The sequence below is a fragment of the Mobula birostris genome, chromosome 3, assembly GCF_030028105.1.
Source record: "Mobula birostris isolate sMobBir1 chromosome 3, sMobBir1.hap1, whole genome shotgun sequence".
Lineage (NCBI taxonomy): Eukaryota > Metazoa > Chordata > Chondrichthyes > Myliobatiformes > Myliobatidae > Mobula > Mobula birostris.
Genome location: NC_092372.1, coordinates 158,548,349 through 158,572,315, shown reverse-complemented (window position 1 = coordinate 158,572,315; position 23,967 = coordinate 158,548,349). Strand labels below are relative to the sequence as shown.

General features: G+C 40.2%; 1 protein-coding gene across 12 annotated transcripts in view; it reads right to left on the bottom strand.

The window, feature by feature from the left end:
• LOC140195375 (tensin-3-like) overlaps positions 1-23,967 on the bottom strand; it is a 449,612-nt gene that overhangs the window by 177,501 nt on the left and 248,144 nt on the right. For 9 of the 12 annotated variants that reach the window (XM_072253585.1, XM_072253576.1, XM_072253579.1 and 6 more), the window contains 2 exons: positions 19,568-19,609; positions 1,421-1,470 (listed from right to left, as the gene is read on the bottom strand). In XM_072253585.1, coding sequence (XP_072109686.1) covers positions 1,421-1,470; positions 19,568-19,609 — 92 coding nt within the window. Of the gene's footprint in view, positions 1-1,420; positions 1,471-1,561; positions 1,582-19,567; positions 19,610-23,967 lie in introns of those variants that run through there. The other 3 variants (XM_072253577.1, XM_072253584.1, XM_072253588.1) reach the window with 2 other exon arrangements.

The following is a 23,967-nucleotide window of genomic DNA, read 5'->3' as shown; positions in this document are numbered from 1 at the left end:
ACTGAGGATTTGCTGATTTAAACATGCCCTCGTGTGCCTTCTAGCTGCTCATTTTCCACACTCTCATTTTTTTTTAAACAGCAACTGGCGGAGAAGGATTGTAACTAACTGGCAAAAGAATCAAGAGGGCATAAGAGAGGCAGAAGTGGATTCAATAGTAACTTTTCAATGAACATACATTTGTATAAAAATAAAAATAAATTCTGGGAGTTAAGGGAAGACCATAAGGAAAGAACCAACAGGAGAGCTCTAACAAAGATCCACTAAAGCCACAATAAACTGAATTCCCTCAGCTTGCGATGTATGGTTCTACAGTTCTACTTTTGACACTCCACGAGTCAAATATTTCACAAACAGTAATTTTCCTTGTGTTCAATAATTTTGTAGAAACTCACTGATTTATTGAAGAATCCTCTTCGGTTAGACCCCAAAAGAGCATGGCCTTTCTTCAGTCAGTCAGTAAAGACAGTAAATTTAAACAGTTCTATTAAACCTTCTATTAACTATTGCTGTTTATATACTGTAAGTACTCACTGTAGGTCTGATTTCTACTTATACCTGTGGTTTCAGATCACCCTAGTGAAACTTTAGTTCCTATTTCATTTGCTTTAAATGCGTGTTCTACAATGAACAAACATTACTGTGATCCATAGTTCAACAGTGAACAAATTAACATACAGTAATTCTTCATGACGCAAGAAGACACCGAGTCCATGCTAGTTTACGGAGCAATCTCATTCTCCATTAGTTTTCCCTGTAATCTATTCTCTACTCAGCTCCCCCCCACCCACAACATTCCCTTCAATTCCTTCCTGATTCAGCCACTGAGTCGTACACAAGCGTGCCAATCTTTGTGTACTGGAACAGTGGAGCCGGGGGAGCAGAAATGTACCCAGCCCTAGTGAGGAACAGCAGACTCCACACAGACCACACTACCCCATTACCCCTACTAATGTGTCACTACTTATATAATTAACAAAATAACAAGTCCTCCCAGCTTCAGTGGGTAAATATTTGATTTTACTTATTAGTCTTTTGTGATCTTAGCTTTGCTGATCAGGTCGGCATTTACTGCCTATTCATAAAAGGTTTCCAGACAATTTTAGAAGGCAGGCAACTGCATTACTCTATGTCTGGAATTGCATATAAACTGAGGACAACAGATTTCCTCTCCTGTAGGACATTTGTTACCCATGTGAGCTTTAATGTCAATCTAGCACTTCTATATGCTTTTACAAATATTTTTATATTGCTAACTGAATTAAGGTTTCCACGACTGCTACAGCAGGATTTGGAATCTGGTCTCTGGATGGTTCGTTCAGGTCTCAGAACAATCTTGATGTTAAATCAACCACTGTACCACCACCTTAAAGTCTTTTTGGGGTTGGTAATAATTAGAATGCATCTTATTAAAACTTACTGAGATGAGTTGTGACTGAAAGATGAGTTCTTCAGATAATTATTTGGTGCCTGTAATTATTAAAAAAGAACAATTTAGTTTCTGGCAGTTACAACTGAAACAGGTGAATATGTACAATATCACTGAGGAAAGATTACTGACATGAAACTTTAGCTCTGCTTCTAACTCCAGAGATGGCAGCCGACTCTGAGTATTCTGTTTATTATGTTCATCTTGCACAATAGTTTCATAACACTAGTCTCTGAAAGGCTTGAAATCTGGTAGTTTGAAGAATGCTCAATAAGTTATACTGAAATTATTTTATTTTTAAATTATGTACTGTATTTGATCTAAAGAAATGAAAAATGAAGCAATGATTAGTAAATATCACAGATATTATGGTTTTGACGAAGATTTCCCTTGCACAAAGCTGCCTGAACTACTGAGTGTTTCCAGCATTGATTATTTTGAACTGGAATTGGTTTATTGAGGCACAGTGAAAAGTTTGTCTTACGTCCTGTTCATACGGATCAATTCATTACACAGTACATTGAAATAATACATGCTAAAACAACAACAGGATGCAGAATAAAGTGTAACAGCCACAGAGAAGTGCTGTGCAGGTAGACAATAAGATGCAACGTCATAACAAGAAAAATTGTGAGGTCAAGAGTCCATCTTATTGTATGAGGGAACCATTCAATATTCTTGTAATTATGGTATAGAAGCTGTCCTTGAACCAAGGATGCAGCAGCAGCCGGAGAGCACCCAGCATATCTTTCAGAAAAAAGCCAAAATAAACAAGCTAATTAATTAGGTGCCGCCTGGCACGTAAATGTCAGCCCATATCAGAGGTGATTGCCGATTTCACTTGCTCTACGCGATGTTCACTCCTCTTTCCAGGGTGCTGGAGCCTTTAGCTGTTCCATTGTTTGGTCAACTTAAACGCCAGCCCAGACAGGCTGAAAAGACAGGGCTGTCAGGATTGAGGTGTCATGTTGAATCTACACAAACTTCTAATAAAGTATAGGCGCTGCCGTGCTTTCTCTGTGATGACAGTTACGTGCTGGTCCCAGGACAGATCCTTTGACACTCTTCAGAGAGAGAAACATCGACCCTCAATGCTGAGGAATTTGAAGTTATTGACCCTCTCCACCTCAGTTCCTCTAATGAAGACTGGCTTCTGGGCGGCACCTAATTAATTAGCTTGTTAATTTTGGCTTATTTCTTAAAGATGGGCTGGGTGCGCTCCAGCTACCACTGCATCCCTGCCTTGAACCTAGTGTTATGTGCTTTTGGACTTTTGCATCTTCTGCCCAATGGAAAAGGAGGGAAGAGAGAATGTCAAGGGTGGTTGGAATCTTTGATATTGCTGGCTGCTTTACTGAGGCATCAAGAAGTAAAGGCAGAATTCATGGAGAGGAGGCTGTCTTCTGTGATGTGATGAATTGAGCCTTAACACTCTATGGTCATAGGCAGAGCAGTTACCACACCAAGCTCTGATGCATCCAGGTTGGATGCTTTCTGTCAGACATTGATAAAAATTAGTGAGGGTCAAATGGGACATGCCAAATTTCATTAGCTCCAGGCATTGGTGATTTTTCATGGCTGTGACACCTACATGGCTAGTCCAGAACATTCACTCCAGTATATTGGAGGTTGTCTAGAAGTTTGGTAATATAACAATCCCCTTCTGTTTAAAACGTGCATACTGTAGAATGTATTAAGGATGCTGCTTGACTTCATTTCACAGCCCATTACTGCATGCAAGCCCTGCCACATACGACTGATCTGGGACTCAATTTTGGAGTGGTCTTGTCTCTTGGCATATCTGATAGCTTTACAGATGTTGTATCTTTATTTCTTGTAAAGGTCAGGATGATGGAGACTTGACTTCAGTAGGGAGACCTGACTTGAATGATGGAGACATTGACTTTAGTAGGGAATAGATCTCTTGGTTTATCTACAGTACCCCGATAGTACACTTCACGACACATTCCTCAATACACTTGCTGATAAAGTCCATGATGGTGATGATACACTCAACTGGGCTAATAGCTAAGACTCCGAGTATGGACTGGTCTAAAACTCAAAGCATTCAAATAGTTCAACTATTTCCTCAGAGCAGCACTGCATGACTTTGCTTTTAGATTTTATTACCCTCAGAGTGACAGGATTTTAGCCAGAATGTACAATTGTACAACCATTTTTGGCAGAACTGCAGATGGTGATGAAAAGGCGTACAGGAGCAAAGTATACCAGATAGTTGGGTGGTGTCGCAAAAACAACCTTGCACTCAATGTCAGCAGACCAAAGAGCTTATTGTGGGCTTCAGGAAGAGTAAGGCGAGGGAACACAAACCAATCCTCACAGAAGGATCAGAAGCAGCAACAGTGAGTGATTTCAAGTTCCTGGGTGTCAATATCTCTGAGGACTTAACCCGTATGCAACATATTGATTCAGCTATAAAGAAGGCAATTCAGTGGCTGTATTTCGTTAGAACTTTGAGGCAATTTGGTTTGTCAACACTCGAAAATATCTACAAATGTGTATTTATTTAATACAACTCAGTTTTTAAAAAATATTTATTTATCATGTATCTCATTGTACGAGGGGTGATTGATAAGTTCGTGGCCTAAGGTAGAAGGGGTCAATTTTAGAAAACCTAGCACATTTATTTTTCAACATAGTCCCCTCCTACATGTACACATTAAGTCCAGCGGTCGTGGAGCATACGGATCCCTTCTTTGTAGAAGTGGTCCACAGCAGGGGTGATTGATAAGTTATAGAAGGAGATGAGTTATTAACTTCAAACTTTCTGCATTATCACTCAAAGAGTTGAACTGCACATGCATGTAACGAGAGCATCTTGGACCTCCAGGTGGTCCACAGCAGGGGTGATTGATAAGTTCATGGCCTAAGGTAGAAGGAGATGAATTATACAGCTCTTGTTACATGCACCTGCAGTCCAACTCTTTGAGTGAAACTGCAGAAAGTTTGAAGTTAATAACTCATCTCCTTCTACCTTAGGCCATGAAATTATCAATTACCCCTACATGTGGACCACTTCTGGAGGTCCAAGACGCTGACTTCTACACAGAAGGGATCCACATGCTCCATGACCGCTGGACTAAGTGTGTAAATGTAGGAAAAATAAATGCGGTAGGTTTTCTAAAATTGACTCCTTCTACCTTAGGCCACGAACTTATCAATCACCCCTCAAACTACTGCCATAAAAAAGTTAACAAATTTCATGGCATATGCTGATGATATTAAATCTGATTCTGATTCTGAGAGCGAAATATACTCAGTACCTTCCTAGGAAAACTTATTCCCTGTTAAAAATACAGCGACCTTTAAAGTCAAAACAACAAAGAAGGAATGTAACAAAACAGCCACTGCTTCATGAAAATTATGTATACTGCGAGACTTCTGATTTTATAAAAACAGTGAAGTTCTGCTAGCCAATTTAACTTTATAACTGACACGAACATGTAAAATAGCAATCCAACTGTAAGCAATTACAGTAGAAGCAATTTCTAAACAGAAAAAAAAAACACTGGTTTAGTAAGGACAAGCTACATTTAAACTAAGCAGGAACAAAACATATGAAGAACATTGAAGAAGGCGATGAGGAAAGATTGAAAACCAGATATGCAGGGGCAAGGCCAGTGGATTATTAGCTCCAGATGTGAATGTTCCCATCACAGAAGGTAGACGAGGGAGTATGGGATCACTATTAAACACAACTGAAATGGAGACCATGAAAGGGGCGAGACTGGGGGAGGGAAAAAGAAATGGAAAACAAATGTAAAGGATGTGTCTACAACAATATTCTTCTCACCTTCAGAGACACCAAGTGAATGCACACAATTAATTTGTTATCATCTGAAACTGGGACTTCTGAAAGCACTGGACACAAATATCAGAAAAGGAATTTAGAGCAGATATCTTGTGGGGCAAAATTCTCAGCACTAGCTGAAATCTTGTGTAGTGGGTAGAATAGATAATCTCTGCCTATAAATCACTATTTCAAAATTTATAATCTGGCAATGACCTCAGATGTGGCATGAACATCGTAAAAATTATTTTCGACAACTTGTATCATGCACCCAGATATAACTTCATTACAACTAAACAATTTCATTTCCCCTAACGGACTGGGATTGAATGAAGAAATTACTCGCCTGAGTAGTTAACTGGGTCCAATTTATGTTCAATGGTTTTGATGAAATAAAAGTCCAGACACCTGTAGAACCAGACCAAATTCTAGCTGTTTGGTGCCTATAATGAAGTAAACCATTCAGTGTTTTTCACAGGAGGATATGACAGGATTTGATACTGAGATGTACAAAAAGGAGGGGAGTTAACTAACCTTGTATGAAGAAAAAAAAAATCAAGCAGATTATAGATTATGGAAAAATCTTAATCAAAGGATAATAGGGTAATAAATCTGTTCCATGAAGTAATCACACAGGTGGAAAAGTTGTAAATTGGCCCACTGTGATAATGAAATAGCTTTCCAACTGATAATAATCTTGTTATGAAGTTTACCATTTATTGAGTTCTATTCAGTAAACAATGCTGTGCTGTCTCTTTAATGTATACAACACAAAGTAAAGGATGAATCATCCCATTCTTTTGAAAAATACAAGTAATATAGCCAAACTGAATGGCATCAATGGAATATTCTGCAGCTTGCCTAGTTCTTTATATTATTTTCCTGACAATGGATTCATTCACTATAAGCCGACTATCAGTCCAGATATAAAGCACAACATCAATAACATATTTTATTTACAACACTATTTTTACTCTTCCCATTTTATAGAGGTAGCAACTCAGATATTGTTACAGTCACACAACAAATCCCACAGTTGAGTCAGGAAACCTACATTCACTGCCACTCCCTGAACTTGTAAAGTATTTGGTGAATCTCACTTTCTCCCTTTAACCTTCAAGGTAACTGGCGCTAAGTTCCCAGGCAGAACATGTCTTCCTCTCCACATTCCACCATAAGTAACTTGGTCATGATAAACGGTTGATCACATGGTCTGAATTGTTGCTGCTGTGGGACTTGTCATTGTATACTAGTGATAGGACTGACACATAAACTTATGATAAATGGTGAAGAAATGGGGAATAAACTTAACCACTATTTTGTAAAAGTCATATTTTTTTCTTTGATATTTGAAGTGCTATTATACCATGATGCAGACTGCACCAGTAAACTGGTTTCTCAAGCAATAAACATAAAACGCAGTACAGTAGAACATGGGAATAGGACCCATAGCTCACAATGCCTGTGGTGATTATGATGCTGTATTAATCTAAACTCATCCACCTGGTCATGATCTCTTTCCCTCCATTCCCTATATGTTTATGTGCCCGTCTAAATGCCCCTTCAATGTCATTGTGGTGTCTGCTTCTACCATCACCCCTAGCAGCACATTCCAGACACCTACCACTGACTCCCTGTGTGCAGATTTTGCTCTGCATATCTCCTTTAATGTACCCCCTCTTATCTTAAACCTACGCCCTCTTTTATTTGACATTTCCACCCTTGCAAAAAGACTATCTAAACTATTCACAACTCTCTCAGGCTTTCCCCCAGCCTTTGACACTCCAGAGGAAGCAATCTAACTTTGTCCAACCTCTCCTCATAGCTAATGCTCTCTAATCCAGGCAACATACTGCTGAAACTCTTCTGCACCCCCTGTGAAGCCTCCACATCCTTCCTGTAGTGGGGTGACCAGAACTGCATGTGAAACTCTAAATCTGGCTGAATCAGAGTTTTATACAGCTACAAAACAACATCCTCTTATATTCAATGCCCTGACCAATAAAGGCAAGAATGCATACATCTTTTGTTTTAACCACTCTATCCAGTTGTGTTGCCACTCCCAGAGAGCTATTGACTTGGAGCCAAAGATCTCTCAGGACAAGGGAAAATTAAAGATTTCATTACCTTATACTACAAACTAAAAATAGAAGGCTGGCTTAGTTGTCAAAGTTCTCCCAACATTATTCTCGATTAAGTACTGGAGCTACGGAAATACGTTGCTTCAGTCAGCAGTCAAACATTTAACCCAGTGGAGGACATTCTTATTTAAATGTAGATTTATCAACTTAACAAAATTAATTTGTACAATTTGTAACAATGATAATAGAAGACTATTGAACAGTCCCCTAGTAAGAGAGCACCTTATTGTCTGTCTGCACTGCACTTTCTCTGTAAACTATAATATTTTATCCTGAATTCAGTTATTGTTATTTTCCTCAATGCACTGATACAAGGATATATTACAAAGTTTTTCACTATCTCAGTAGAAGTGACAACACTAAACCAATTTGAAATAACTTCAAAGTTTTATTTGATTTCAAAACTACACAGAAACTGTTTCTGCTCTGGCAAAATCATCCACAGGGACTATGGCCCTACACTCTAGAATAACTTCCTAAATTTCTTGTTCCATTTAACACCTTCAAAAAAATCCTGCGAACCTAACCTCTTCAACCATGCAGCCAGCAACTCCGCAACAAAGCAACTTTGAAGCATCTTAGCTTTTCCCCCCACACTGAGAGTACTACACATTCACCTACTGCCATCAAGGACAGCAAAATAGTCTAAACTGTTGAACAGGCTTCTTGTTTTGTCATCTGGACAAACTGTTCAGCTCAAGAAAGCAGCAAAGAGTGCGAGGATAACCTCATTCTTTTTTGCAAACAGAATTGTGCAAGACAATTCAGCCACAGGCAAATCAAATTTTTCAGAAAATCTGACAGTTACACTCCATAGCATTAATCTATCCATTTTGTGATGTAAAATCAGCCCCTCATGTCAAACTTCATTTCTCCACATTGTTCATCTAAGTAGAAATATACAAGTCATGATTATAAAAAAAATCATGATTATAATATTGACAATTTATAAATTGTGGATTTATCAGAATTACAATCTGACCTTGCACTTACAGTGTGCCTTTAAAAGTAAACAAAAATCTTTGAGCACACTTTAAATCCGGGTGCATGATAGCCTCAGTTCACGTATCTTTCAGTAGTCATGGCTGGGAAGCTGATATGTTTCTCATAGCATCATCATGATCCTTCAGCTCAAAATGCCCATTCCACAGGGCAAGGCCAAGACCGCTCCCAGCTGTCGTTTCCTAGCAGCAAAGAGCTGCTTCCCAAACAGTGTGAAATCCATCATTGCTAAGCATAATGAATAAGCTCTTCACTGTGCATCAATCTCAAGAGAAACGCAAGGAACAGATTTAACCATTACTCACGACCTTTACTAACCACACGAAAAACCCCAGCTCAGTCCATCAAAACAGACAATGGAGAATCTGGCTGCCTGTAGAAATCCATTCACATCCTTCCTATATGGCCTCGGTGACCAGAACTGCATGCAGTTCTCCAGTTACAGTCAGACTGAGGGTATGCACAGTATCCCTTCTGCCATCCTAAGGAGCAATGGACAGAATTCAAGGTCCCTCTGTCGCTCAGTACATTCTAGGACCTTACCATTAGTACAAGCCGCAACAGTTGTGTATTTAATATTTCGGTCATATTTGAGTAATATTGTAAATATATACCATCATCCTCTGTCACCTCTTGTCAAGCCAATTGTGGATCCATTTTGCCAACTTGCCCTGGATTCCATGGGCCCTAACATTTGAAAATGAGGACCAAATTTGTCATACTCTAATCATTTATCATGACCCTTCTTGGCCTTCCCAATTTCCTTTTAAAGTGCCTCTCTGCAATTTTGTGTACTTCTGGCATGTCCCTCCTATCATTTGTTCCATATACTTAACATATGCTTCCTTTTTTGTGTTTTCTTCCAATTCTAAATATCTCACAACATTCAAGGTTCCCTTTGCTTGTTATCCTTGGCTTCTAACCTTTCAGGGCCATGTCAGCCTTGAAATCTTGCTATTTATGCTTTGAATACTTTTCACTGTACCAATGTAGACTTACCTGCAAGTATTCTACCTTTACGAGGTCCTTGCTATGTTAATAAAATCAGCCTTCTCCCAATTTGAGATTTTTATTACTGGTGCATGTTTATTCCTTTCCATAACCACTTCAGAATATACTGAGTTATGGTCAATACTCAATACTAAGTTAATGCAATAATTGACTAACCTCCTCCCCTTTAACTTTCCCTCTCCTTCAGCTCAATGACAAATTCTATACCCAGGACACCAAGTCACCATTCCTGCGTGGCAGATGGAGCCCTGTGGTGATAATAATATTGTGGACCCAATATTTGAGTCATCTGCACAAGAGAGTCTGCAGATGCTGGAAATCCAGAGGGTGTATCTCTCCAACACGACAAATACTTTGAGACCCTTTTCCCTGCAAACTCATTTTAAGCCTTCTCCCAACAGTACCAGGAAACCTTCCAGCAAGCATGTTGATCTCACTCCAGTTAAAGTATAACCAATGCAGTTTGTACAAGTTTTATCTTCCCCAGAGATGACCCCATTGATCCAGGAACATTTCCATAACCCTGCACCATCCCTTCAGCCATACATTCACCTAACCTATTCTATACTCACTAGATATTGGCATTGGAAGTAATCCAAGGATTCTGCCCTTGAACAGAAAATCCTCCGAAAAGTAGTGGATACAGCCCAATCCATCACAGATAAAGCACTCCGGAACACTGAGCACACTTACATGGAGCACTGTAGCAGGAACGCAGCATCCATCATCAGGGATCCCCACCATCCAGGCTATACTCTCTTCTCGGTGCTGTCATCAGGAAGAAGGTACAATGGCCTCAGCACTCACACCACCAGGTTCAGGAACACTTGTTAACCCTCAACCATCAGCTTCCTGAACCAGAGGGTACAGTATAACTTCACTTGCTCCAACATTGAACTGTTCCCACAAACTTTGGAGTCCCTCTCAAGGACCCTTCTTCTCATGGCCTCTACATTTATTGTTTGTTTGTTTGTTTATTTGTGTTTGTTTTGTTTATTGACTGTTACACATTGGTATTTTGTTCATCGTTGAGTGCAGTCTTTCACTGATTCTATTGCTTTTCTTGGATTTACTGTGTATGCCTGCAACAAACCTCAGAGTTGTATATGGTGACATATATATGTACTTTGATAATAAATTTAGTTTGAGCTTTGAAGATTAAAACCTTTAAGGTCCTGCTCTTTAAAAAGATACTTAGCTCCGTCATCTCCAGTTGCAGGATCTCACTCCTTCTCTTAACTAAGCCGTTGCTAATTATGTGTACCACAACCTCTGACTCATCAGCAGGTATTCCTTGACCATAGCACAAGGGTGCTACTCAGCACCCATACCTAACATAGCTACTCCCTTTGGCTGAGATTGTTACAGAAAAAAAACTGATGCCTGGCAGTAAACAGGCCTGATGCTTACCAAAGTCCACACTTCAGCGTCAACAGAAATATTTCATCTTCATGTTGCCTGTGACATGACAGCATACAAGCTGTGATCTTTATTAATGGGTCCACAAGATACCCAGTCTCAGTGTGGATTAGTGTCAGTTAAGTAAGCTTCATTACCCAACACTTCTCTCAACCTTCGTCAATGCAATGCTGGACCTGACTTCCAGTAGTAAGCTTCCAACTGGGGTGGAGCTAATCAGAAGTACAAATTGGAAAACATTCAACTGATACTGCCTCCTTTATCGATCCAAGGTCACCCCAGTGACTGAATTACAAAAAAGTTAGTTAACTTTGTGTATGTGCATTTTCAGAGGCTGAGTTCCAAAATCAATGTTGATTCATTACAGGAACTGTATGGGAGAATATCTCTGCAAAAATAAAAAAGAATCTGTTCTTAACCAGTGTCATCATTGTACAACACAAACTTTCAATAATAAATGTCCCTGACAGAACCTTGAAGGTTATGGACAAGGTTCCATCTCCTGGCAGCCACATGCTAACTAAGGCAGGGACCAATGATGAAACCCACCACTCTCTTTTAGGTGCTCTTTTGGCCCAGCTGAGAAAAGGGGTGTTTGGAGATGAACGTATCAAGTTCAGCAAAACCTCACAACCTTACCAAGGAGCAGTTCTCCTGTACCTTAGTGAGACATCTCCAACAGACACCTTAACGCACATTAGAAATGCCAACAGTGCTCTGCACCTCCAGAAGATACTCCAAATCAGCTGGTGGGAACTGTAACACAACGTCAGAGCCCTCTCCTAGGCCACAGCCTCAGCAATGAACACGAGTTTCAATGGGGAGGACACATAATTTGCATACCCCAAACCAGCTTAATACGAAGGTCAAAATACGAAGCGTTAACTGAATACAGCCAGCAACTAAGAAAGAAAGATGGCATCAAGAGAGCATCTGGTCTCAAATTTCACCAAGAATTTGAGGTGAGAGCTTAAAAATCCCCTCAATAGATAATTTAAGTCCTGCTACGGCTATGCAATTTACTGGCAACCTTGCTGAATTGGAAACGCTTCAAACAACGATTTAGTATATACTGAACGGCAAGCAAAGCTGGTGAGGCAGAGGAAAAATTGAAAGTGTCCATCTTTCTTCACATAATTGGCAAAGATGCTTTGGACATCTGCAGCAGCTTTCAAACTGATGAGGCAGCCTTTTTGCGATGGACGCTCTGATGACAACATTTGAGTATTTTGTCCCAAGTAAAAACATCAGATTTGAAAGATACAAGTTCTTTTCCTTTGACCTGAACCGAGGTGGCAGCTTTGACAAATACTTAGCTGATCTTCACACATTGAATAAGACCCATGAGCTAGGCAATTTGAGAGACTTACTAGTCAAAATAGACAAAATAGTTTGTGGAATCCCAGATAATGTTCTCAGAGAAAGATTGCTCCGTGAAAAAGACCAGAAAGGGCTGTGAATATATGTAGGGCAGCGGAGACCACATGTGCACAAGCTAAGGACCTGCAGAGAGCAGAAACAACATAGTGAATGTAGGAAAGATGGTTCCCATGGTGGGGGAGTCTAGGACAAGGTGGCTTAACCTCAGGATACAGGGGTGTCCATTTAAATCAGAGATGCAGAGAGATTTCTTTAGACAGAGGGTGATGAACTTGTGGAACTGACAACCACAGGCAGCTGTGGAGGCCAGGTTGTTGGGTATATTTTAGGCAGAGCCTGATAGGTTCTTGTTTGGATACAGCATCAAAGGTTACAGGGAGAAGGCTGGGGAGGAGCAAAAAAAAGGGTCAGCCATGATTAAATCACGGAGCAGATTCTATGAGACAAATGGCCTACCTCTACTCTTATGGTCTAATGAATTTAGCACAGTCACCAGCTACGTTCAATCTGGGCACAGATCCAGGTCAGCACTGATCTGAGCTTGAGATCTGTTTCCTTATAATTGCAAAAATTGAAATGAGGGTTGTGTATTAAAAATTCCTTTCCTTGGCCTGTGAAATGAACCCATTCATTGCATTTTAATCACAACCTCGAGGCAGGAGATTTGCTGGAGAGTTGCTGTTTATAAAGGTACACACCTCTATTAAAGAAATCCTGAACGAGTTAAGATTCTGTGGGAGAACTCTTCTTCTCTGAGCTGACTACGTGCTGTTTCGGAAAATGTGTGCTCTGTTCAAGGTCTGTCTGACCGAAGGACTAGTAGGCGGCAAATAATCAAGTTGTCTGCCCTTGAAGTAGAGATGCGAGGGAGGGGACAAGGGAGTCAGTGAGAGCAGGGCAGGAGTGGCAGACAAGAGAAGACCTCTTTGTATTAAATTTACAGGGGAGCAACATTTGGGACTACTCCCTGCTGGCACCCACTAAACGACTTCAGCTCAGAAGCTAAGAATTAAACCCCAGTACCCTGACTACAACAGATGTCCTTATTCACCTCCATTCCCCATCAAGAAGGCCTCAAAGCCCTCCGCTACTTTCTGGACAATAGACCTCACCAGTTCCCCACCACTACTACCCTCCTCCGGTTGGCGGAACTGGTACTCACACTTAATAACTTCTCTTTTGGCTCTTCCCACTTTCTTCAGACCAAGGGTGTAGCTATGGGCACTCGCATGGGCTCCAGCCATGCCTGCCTTTTCGTTGGTTATGTGGAACAGTCTATGCTCCAAACCTATACTGGTACTGCTCCCCAACTTTTCCCTCACTACTTTGACAACTACATTGGTGCTGCTTCCTGCACCCATGCTGAGCTCATTAATTTCATCGACTTTACTTTAAACTTCCACCCCGTCCTCAAATTCACATGGTCCATCTCGGATACTTTTCTCCCCTTTCTCAATCTCTCGGTCTCTACCTCTAGAGACAGACTGTCCACTGACATCTTCTACAAGCCACTGACTCTCATAACTACCTCCACTATACTTGTTCCCACCTTGCCACATGCAAAGATGTCATTCCCTAATCCCAGTTCATCCGTCTCCGCTGCATCTGCTCCCAGGATGATGCTTTCCATTCAAATGTCCTCTTTCTTTAGGGATCGTGGTTTCCCTTCTGCCGTCATCAATGATGCCCTCACCCACATCTCCTCCATTTCCTGCACTTCCGCCCTCACCCCATCCCCCCGCCACCACAACAAGGACAGAGTTCCCCTTGTCCTTACCTACCACCCCACCAGCCTCCAGATCCAGCACATTATCCTCCGCAACTTCCGCCACCTTCAACAGGACCCCACTACTAAGCACATTTTTCCCTCTCCAGCCCTCTCCGCTTTCCGCAGGGATCGTTCCTTCCATGACTCCCTGGTCTACACGTCCCTCCCCACGGATCTCCCACCGGCACTTATCCCTGTAAGCGTAAGTGCTACACCTGTCCCTACACCTCCTCTCTTGCCACCATTCAGGGCCCCAAGCAGTACTTCCAAGTGAGGCAACACTTCACTTGTCTGTTGGGGTCATCTATTGCATCTGGTGCTCCCGGTGCGGCCTCCTCTACATCGGTGAAACCCGACGCAGATTGGGGAACCGCTTCGTCGAGCATCTCTGCTCCATCTGCCACAACAGACAGAATCTCCCGGTTGCCACCCACTTCAACTCTGCTTCACATTCCCATTTGGATATGTCCATACATGGCCTCCTCTACTGCCATGATGAGGCTAAACTCAGGTTGGAGGAGCAACACCTCATATACCGTCTGGGTAGTCTCCAGCCCTTTGGTATGAACATTGAATTCTCCAACTTCCGGTAATTCCCACCCCCTTCCTTCCCCCACCCCAGTTTCATTCTGCCCCCTCCCCCAGCTGCCTACTACCTCCCTCATTGTTCCCCCTCCTTCTACTACCCATTGTGCTTTCCCCTGTTCCTTCTTCTCCTTTCCTGCCTATCCCTTCCTGCTTCCCCTCCCCCACCCCTTTATCTTTCCCCTTACTGGTTTTTCACCTGGAACCTTCCAGCCTTCTCCTTCCCACCCTCCCTCCACTTTCTTTATAGGGCCTCTGCCCCCTCTCTCTTCAGTCCTGATGAAGGGTTCCGGCCCAAGACGTTGACTGATCGTTTCCATGGATGCTGCCCGACCTGCTGAGTTCCTCCAGCGTGTTGTGAGTGTTGTTTTGACCCCAGCATCTGCAGAATATTTTGTATTTACAACAGAAGTGTTCAAGTCGACTAAGGTCCTAAACCACTTTGTTTCTTCACTTTCTAAAATCAGTGACATCCCTCGATTTGTCCAGCTTACTAAATAAAAATACTGTTTGCTGGGTCCCTGAAATTCATCAGCTTCCCAAATGAGGCTCTTTAGAAAGAAGAGAAAGAATGGCAGACTTGACCTTGTAACAACAGATTTCCTTAGGTAAAGGTGACCTTGGATTCAATATACATGGCTTGCCTGATCCCGTACAGAACTGTCCCCTGCAATACAACAAAAAGCTCCACTACGTGCAGAATCAGTGGTCAACCAAACAAGCAATCAGTATTGACGCAGCATTAAAACCTGAAATACACACTATCCATTAGTGAGGTGTGGGGAAGGGAACCTGCTAGGTTCCTTCATTTATTTTTGCTCCAGATAATCAGATCTGCTGTCTGTTGTGTCAAACAAATGGTGTGGGTTGAGGCATCTTCATCATTATATCTTCACCTTGTTGCATTGCCATGTCAATCACTTCACCATCATTTTCAGGTGACAATTAATTTAAGCCCCATATAACATCATCACCTTGTTTATCACTTCATATTATGATTTGCTCATTATTTAGATTACTTGATCCTTTGCTTTCTCGCACAATCTTTGTTTGTTAGACAAGATTCTACTAAATGCTGATTCCCATCATAGAATGGACTGTGGAATAAAATTTTGTTTGACTCATGATAAAGAAAGACCCCACAATTATAATTCAATAATTATTCACAACCTCTTCAAATTGCCTGAAAAATTCCTGTCAGTTTCTGTATGGCATGTAAATAGATTCTTTCAAGCCAGACAGAATCTGTCTGAGCAATGTCGTCATAAAAAAATTCCTTTCTGTGTCTGCATTCAATAAAGGCAATGCTTCCTTTTTCCCCACCTTCCTCCAATTTTTTTAATAGGTGAGAATATATAATTCCAGTCCAAACAAAGTCAAGTTTCTATTAAAGTAGTTAACTCTCCATTCTAGATTAAGAGAACTACTTTTGGCTTCTGCTTTAAAGTTTTATAGATTCACAGAGCAACATTCAGACTTTGATCGACAAAGACATATTTCTTTCATTTTCTTTCTCGCATCATTTCTTTCACAATCTACAGGGATGTTCTTAGCTTTTTTTCTATCCAACATGATTTCTCTCTGTGCTCCTGCTACTTTCCCGTTTACTTGTGTTCATTACAACATTATGCGAGCAAAGTAATAATGCATTTGATTCAACCCTCTTTAATCAATTTTGTGCTTATCAGCATGAAGTTTACAAATGAGGCTTTTTTGTGTAAAGTAGGGATGGTCAAAATGTACAGCTGCTTTAAAGAATGGCTCAAAATTAATTAAATATCAATAATTTAAGCTTCCTCAAATACATGTTTCAGTTCATTAACGACACTATTTATAAACGAACATCCTCTTTGGAGTAAAAGGATAAAAGGAAGTTTATAATTCGGTGCGGAATACCACTTGTAGCTTCCATATGGCTATTGCAAGTTTGTGAAATGAGGGCAAGAATAAAGTGTGTTAGTTGGTGCAGGCTGAAGGCTTGTTTCTATGATGAATGATTGTATGATATGAACAGTGATGTAATGTTACTTTAAGAATCCACTGAGTTCCACAGAGAAGGGCCAATAATGACATGGTAAGTTGGAAGCATTAAGTAAAAGGTAAAAAGTACAACAATCACAGGCACAATGCCCACTACTGCTGCACAACAGCATCCCATCTGGAAGCCGTGACAAAGAAAGGGAACGGCTTTCTGCACAGGAGTTGGCATGGATGAGCTGCACGGAGCTGATGCTAGTTTCCTCAACTAGTTTCCTCAAGGCTGCACGATCAGGAAACCTGGACAGCAGTCAGACAGAAGTGGCTCTCTTGGCAGGTGTGCAAGATGGCAGCCGTGCGCCTGCTCCACCAGAGGTGGAAGGGCAGGGTCTGAGTTACACAGGAGGGGATGTGAAGGGATGCTACGCACCCCTGCCTGCAGCTGGAAGCAGGCCAGATGCTGGTGCTCCAACCGAGAGCTGAAAAGAATTCAACCTATGGGCCTCCCGTGAGCAGTGGGGAGAAGGTGGGCCTCTCCACTCTTTGGTGCTGCTCGTATTTTTAGATTGGCTGCAATGTGACCAATTATCCATATATGGATAATTGGTTATATATAAATTATGTATTATATTATATATTATTATATTATATTAAAATAAATATATATATAAATTTTTAAAAAATACAACTGGCAGGCAGCATCTAGTGTTTTCAGTTTAGACTGGAAGGAATGACACATGTGCTTGTGTTGCCCACTTAATGGTAGGCGTAACTGCTGAGTAAAGCCAGAATTGTCTCCCCAAAAATGCAAAGTAGAAGCTTAATTATCTGGTACAGCACTAAGGATTGTCCGTGCATCCCCTGCCGTTGTATGCCTTTTTTTTTAAACCTGCTGGAGAATGCTGAATTTTGCCAATTGCCATATCATCAGTGAGTCCTACAGAGTACAACATATCATTCATTTTATTATATAACCTTTGATATTATTCAGTATATGAAAACATAATTAACTCAGTTAAACTGGCAGATCCAACTTGTACTCTTCCTTCACCAGAGAGTAAAGGTTCTTTGTAATTCAACTACATATGAAAATCATCATGTCCATTTACCAAAGGGGACTCAGACAGGAAATAACAGCAAAGTTCAAAAGTAGTAACAATATCAAATTTAATGGTAACTACAAAAAATATCTGAACACAGAACACCACTTATTAAACTTACTTCAAAATGGAACTGAATGATGCACAAACAAAATAGTGCACATGCCAGAAATCTGAAATAAATCAGAGAATGCTGGAGTTGCTCAGCATGTTAACAGCTTTTAATGAGAAGGAAACTGCTTTAATCTTCAGGGTGATGAGTTTTCATCAGAATTGACGTCAAGGTCAGAAAGAAGTGACCGGAAATCCAACAGTTACATAAAAGAATAATTTCCACTTATAAAACATCAAGAAAAAAAAATCTTACTTATGACAAAAAGTTTAATGAAGAAACTTAAAACAAAACAATCTGCTTTGCAACACACAGTAAGTTGGGGATAGATAATCATAAACAGTAAATTGCTACTTTGAATTGCCCTGAATATTGGGTCTGCCAAATACAATTCAACGAGAGCCAAAATGATTGACACCAAAGGTACTGGCAAATGGTCAAAGCTATTGGCCAACATTGTTAAATGCCCAAGATCAACAGGGATGGTGTGGTCATGGAGATTGTATTTAGTAGGAATACTACATAAAAAGAAATAATGGAGGATCTAAAACTAATGATTTTAATAAACTGTCCACGATTCATAATACATTTACAATTTGCAATTTCAAACATAACAAGATAGATCCAATGTATTCAGAAAAGGCATCTTTCAGAGAAGATAACAAATTTTTATTTCAAACACCCAGTGCAGAGATCCGCTACTTCCTCTGTCCAAGAAGGCATACAAAAATTTCTGTAGAAATCTGAAGGAAGACTTCTCTCAGCAACTTCTCTCAGTTGATTTTCTCCCTTCTGCACAATCTTGGTACAAGTTTTTGATAATTATACTGTATGTCAGATCAAGAAGTGTTGAACCACAAACTTTTGTGCACATGAGAAACATTAAGATTGTTTAATATCTCACAATGTAGGTTCTTAATGCTGGTCAGAAGACAATTTTTATTTTAGATGGCCAAGCTGAACTCGCAATAATAAAAATACCTTGCATCCTAACTTTCCTTCCTCCCTCCATATAAAAATTAAACAAAATAAAACACAAGATTAATTCTGTTTATAATTCTGCTAAATTAGCAAAAAAGGGGTGGTGGAAAGAAAAGAAATAGGAATTATATTAGAGAAATTGCTTAGGGAGATACACACACACTATTGAACAGGCATATCTTTAAAGAGATTAGTTAGTTAACAGCTGTATCTACAGTTTTTGATTCAAATCTCTTGCTATTTTCTTTCTCACAGTTGAGCCCTTCAGAAATAAATGGGCATATGGAATTGAAAAAACAAATAACGCTGGCCATTTATCACTGCTGCTCCTTTCTGATCTGTTTTGTTCAATCTAAACATATCGATCTACAGAAACTATCAACAATAGTTTGCCCTAATATAGACAATTAAGTGTTTGCTGAAAACTAGCCTGTACAGAGATCCTGAGCAGCAAGTTCAACAAAAAAGGCCACGTTAAGCATGAATGACACTACGTCATATTCCAATAAAATTTTGCTCCTTCAATCTATTCAAAATCATGTGGAAATGAAATTTTATATCTGACAGCTACCGTTGAAGATCAGGAGTATAAAAAGATCAAAATCAAATGCAATTAAATATTATCTAATCAAGTTCCATAACTTCCCACCAGGCACTCCCAACTAATAAACCCAATCAGCACAAAGCCAATTTTGTATGAAAAGGCCTTTCATAATAAAACTAGCAGAGATAAGGCACAATAGTAGAAGGGGAAATATCTTTAATGCTATCAGATGCTGCCGCTATAGAAAAAGACGTGTTAGCTTTTTTTTGCCAAGCTTGAGTTAATAATAAATTAAAACATTACCTACCGGACTGCTCACATGACTTACAAATGCATCCGAAGTATCAGGCTGTAAAAGAAAGAAGGGAGAATGTGGAGATATCCTCGTATAATAAAAAAACAATTTTCTTATCCAATTGTGCTTGTCAAAATAGAAGCCACGTTTTGTATTGAAGAAAAAGCTCTTCAGAGAATCCAAATAGTTGCCACCTCATAATTCAGTCAGTTCTCGCAGTAAGATCTTCTAACAGGCTTACACAATGGTCATGTGTCACAGATAACGAATAATCCTCACTTGTATGAAATTTTAACCCTGCGTGATCAGAGCAGAAGCAGCTCAAGGATGTTTGTCACCTGACCGCTAAATGTATCCCGAGGCACCAAGCAAAAGTGGAAATACAACAAAGCTGCTCTGGTTGATGTACTTTACCTGTGTGACCTGAGAAAAGCGCAGACATTGCTCCCAACTGTTATGACAAGTCCGCCGATTAACTGAACTTGTGACAATGCTGACCTGAAGCACACAACTTCTGATGCAGCAATTTCCCCACAAAGTTTGTTTCCTTTCCGGTTTCTTTGCCAGATAAGCAAGCCTATTCTGATCTGGCCAGTTGTATCTGTGCTCCTCTCAACAAATCAAAAATGAAATCAACAAATTTCATGGTCTTCACTTTCATTATCAGTAGATGTAACTACTAAAATTGAAACTAGAAGTTGGATACTATTATTGTATTATCAAAACAAGAACAAATTGCTGCACTTTAGTCGACTTTTTCATGGAAAGCTGCTATTAAAGAAGTAATAACTTTTGGTTAACACAGGGAAGGCTTAATTTTTGAACACAGTTACAATACTACTCTTTTCCTCTAGTATTACATTCATTGCCCATAGGTTCAGAAACGTCACTTCTCTCACCATTTTGTAGAGCAGATGCAAAGTATACACAAATATCTTATGAGAAATCAGTTTCAGACTTCATGTTCCCTTTATTCCAGAATTAACAGCTTGAGCTTTTGCTGGAAGCACACATTCCACTTTAACCTTGATGAAACGAAGCAAGTAAGCAAAAGTAAACTTCGTGCTACATATCTCCATGGAAACAGAGGAAGTACTTGCCTCTTCAAGAGGGAGGACCTTACAATCTTTTTCATTCCAATTATGGCTTCCATAAGATTAATAAGAGTAAAAATGTCTGATAGTACCATTATTCCAACATGACTTTAACAGACAAACAACGAGTTGGCTATATTACAGCTGCCGAGCAGAAATGTAAACCATACAAGGAATACAAAGAACAAAAGAAAATAAATTCTTAAAATGATGACTTAAATTGCTTCATCAGATAACTTAGTGTTATAACATTAAAGCAACGAAAACTTAAAAATCTCTAATATAAATCTGAGCCTCAGAAACTCCATAACATTTGAGTTGTGAATCTATTAGTTCCTAAAGAAAATACTGTTACTATTTCCATACTGAAGCTGTGATCTATTTATGAATGCAGCAAACGCATGTATTACCTGGTGATTCCAGCCACGACACCGATTACATTTTGCGTTTTCATGTCTCTGATCTCTGAAGTTGACCACAATACGTTGAACCTCACATTATGATGAGAAATTTTTTGTCTTCTTCAAAATCATGGTCACAGCCATTATAAAGCCTTAACTTGAAATATTCCACACAAATTAAACACTATCTCATTTATATCATGTGAATGAGCCTAGGGTCTGTTTAAGCTATCCCAAGTCAATCACGGCTAACTTTTGCTTCATTTGCTGGTATCAAATCAGAATCAGAATCAGAATCAGATTTATTACCACTGACATTTATTCTGAAATTTGTTGTTTTGAGACAGTGCAAGAAATAAAAAAAGTAATATAAGTTACAAAGATAGATAGATAGACACATGGACAGATAGATAATACAAAAGAGGAAAAGCATGGTCATGCTCACGAACTGTACAGAAATCTGATGATGGAAGGGAAGAAGCTGTTCTCAAAATGTTGAGTGTTGGTCTCCAGGCTGCTTTACCTCCTACCTAATGTTAGTAATGAGAGGATATCATCTATGTCCTGGATAGTGAGCGTCTTTAATGATGGTCTCCAGTTTCTTGCGACACTGCCTTTTGAAGATGTTCTTTCAATGGTGGGGAGACCTGTGCCTATGTTGAGTGGCTAAGTCTACAAATCTCTGCAGCCTCATTCCACCCTGTGTATTGAAGCCTCCACACAAGGCTGTGATGCAACCAGTCAGAATGCTCTCCATGGTATAACCATAGATACTAGTGAGAGTCTTTAGTGACACACCAAATCTTCTCAAACGCCTGATGAAGCACAGCTGCTGGTGTGTCTTCTTTGCAACTGCATCAATGTGTTGGGCTCAGGATAGATCCTCTGAGACATTGATGCCCAGGAACTTGAAACTGCTCACCTTTTCCACCAATGACTCCTCAAAGAGGACTGGTGTGTGTTTCCTCAACTTCCCCATCGCTTTTTCAGTCTTACTGCCACTGCAAGGTATTTGTTAGTACACCACTCAACTAGCTGGTCTATCCCACTCCTGCACACCTCCTCATTACTATCTGAGGTTCTGCCAACAAGTGTTGTCATCTGCAAGTTTATATATGGTATTTGAGATGCGCCTGGCTACACAGTCATGAGCGAGCAGTGGGCTAAGCGTGTATCCTTGAGGTGCACCTGTGTTGATTGTCAGCGAGGAGATGTTATTACTGATCTACAGTGATTGTGGCATCCTGATAAGGAAATCAAGGATCCAGTTGAAGAAGGAGGCACAGAGTCTTGGGATTAGAAGCTTGGTGATTAATATTGAAGGGATGATAGTGTTGAACACTGAGCTGCATCATTGAACAGCAGCTTGATGTATGTATTGCTGTTGTCTCGGTGCTTCAATGCAGAGTGGAGAGCCAGCGAGAGTTCATCCACTGTAGACCTGTTGAAGCAGTAGGTGAAAAGCAGTGGTCCGATCAGAATTAATTCCAGAAGCAACACTAGAATCACTTTATCACTGCGGGTGATAGTCACTTAGGCCCTGCTCTTCATGGGTACTGTTATAATTGTTGCCCTTTTGAAGCAGGTGGGAACTTCAGAGTGCAGCAGTGAGGGGTCAAGAATGCCCTCCACTCCAGCCAGTTGGTCAACGCAGGTTTTTAGTTCTTGGCCGGGTGCACTGTCAGGGCCTAGCACCTTACGAGGTTCATCCTTTTGAAGGATGTACTGACCCCAGCCTCCAAGAAAGCTATTGCAGGGTTGCTGGATATTGTGGGGTCTCACACAGGTCTCATGTTATTTTCTCTTGCAAAGCATGCATAAAAAGTATGAGCTCACCAAAATTTTTTATGCATAATTTTAAATGTGTAATATTAAAATTAGTTCACAGATAAGCAGAAGAAAATACTGTATCAGAGTTCTAGCCAATTGCATCTACTTTGTTAGAAGATTTTGAGAGATCAACCTTGGAATTCATCCTCAATTTGAAAGCAATAAACACATACTGAGCCGTACAGAACACAGGACACACTCAGCAGCTGTATTCCAAATTTAAAATTAGATTCCACATAAAGGAACAAAGACCAGTCAAAAAACCCTGTTTTTTCTTGCATGATGCTCTTTATTTGGAGTGTTAAATTGATGAAGGATTGATCATTTCTAAAATGGAGCACATTTACAAACATGACTAGATCAAATCATGCCACTCTGGAAATTTGAATGGTCCTAGTAGTCACAGATCATTTATGCCATAGAGCTGATGCTGCAGAAAATGATGCCATTCTCTGTGTACTGGAAATTACATTAAACAATCTTGAATCATCAATCACTTATTCAGAGTATTGCTTCGAAAATCAGGTCATCTTGCTCTGATGTGTACCTGTTGGTCAATCCTAAAATAATATGTCAAGCAATTCTGCTTCCAAAGTAGATCACACTGAAGGCTGAGAACCCTACTCACATTGGCTCCCTTTCTCACCTCTTCTCTTTCAGGCCCCTTTCCCTCTTTCCCACCCCACTTTAGAGACTCCCTCCCACAGATCACTCACCCCGACTCTTCCCTGATCCCCAAAGCCTCGGTCACTGCTGATTTTTGCTATGGTAAGCCCACACTAAAACAGGCAATAGTGTGCTGTGCAATGGCCCTTGGGCACACCTCTGTTGGCAACAGGTGATTACAAGGTCACTGAGTCTGAACTGTTTGCACTTTACTGTACTTTTTTTTTAGAATATTTCTTCAAAACTCTCATTTAATGTTTATGCAGTTTCACATATTTCATGAAACTGACTCCAGATCTACATTCAGGATTTCATTAAACAAGAGATGACTATAAATTTCAAATTGTGCATAAAACAGAACACAGGCAGTCTGTATTGTAGAAAATCCAGCTGTACCATGGATTTTCCTGGCTGATTAGAT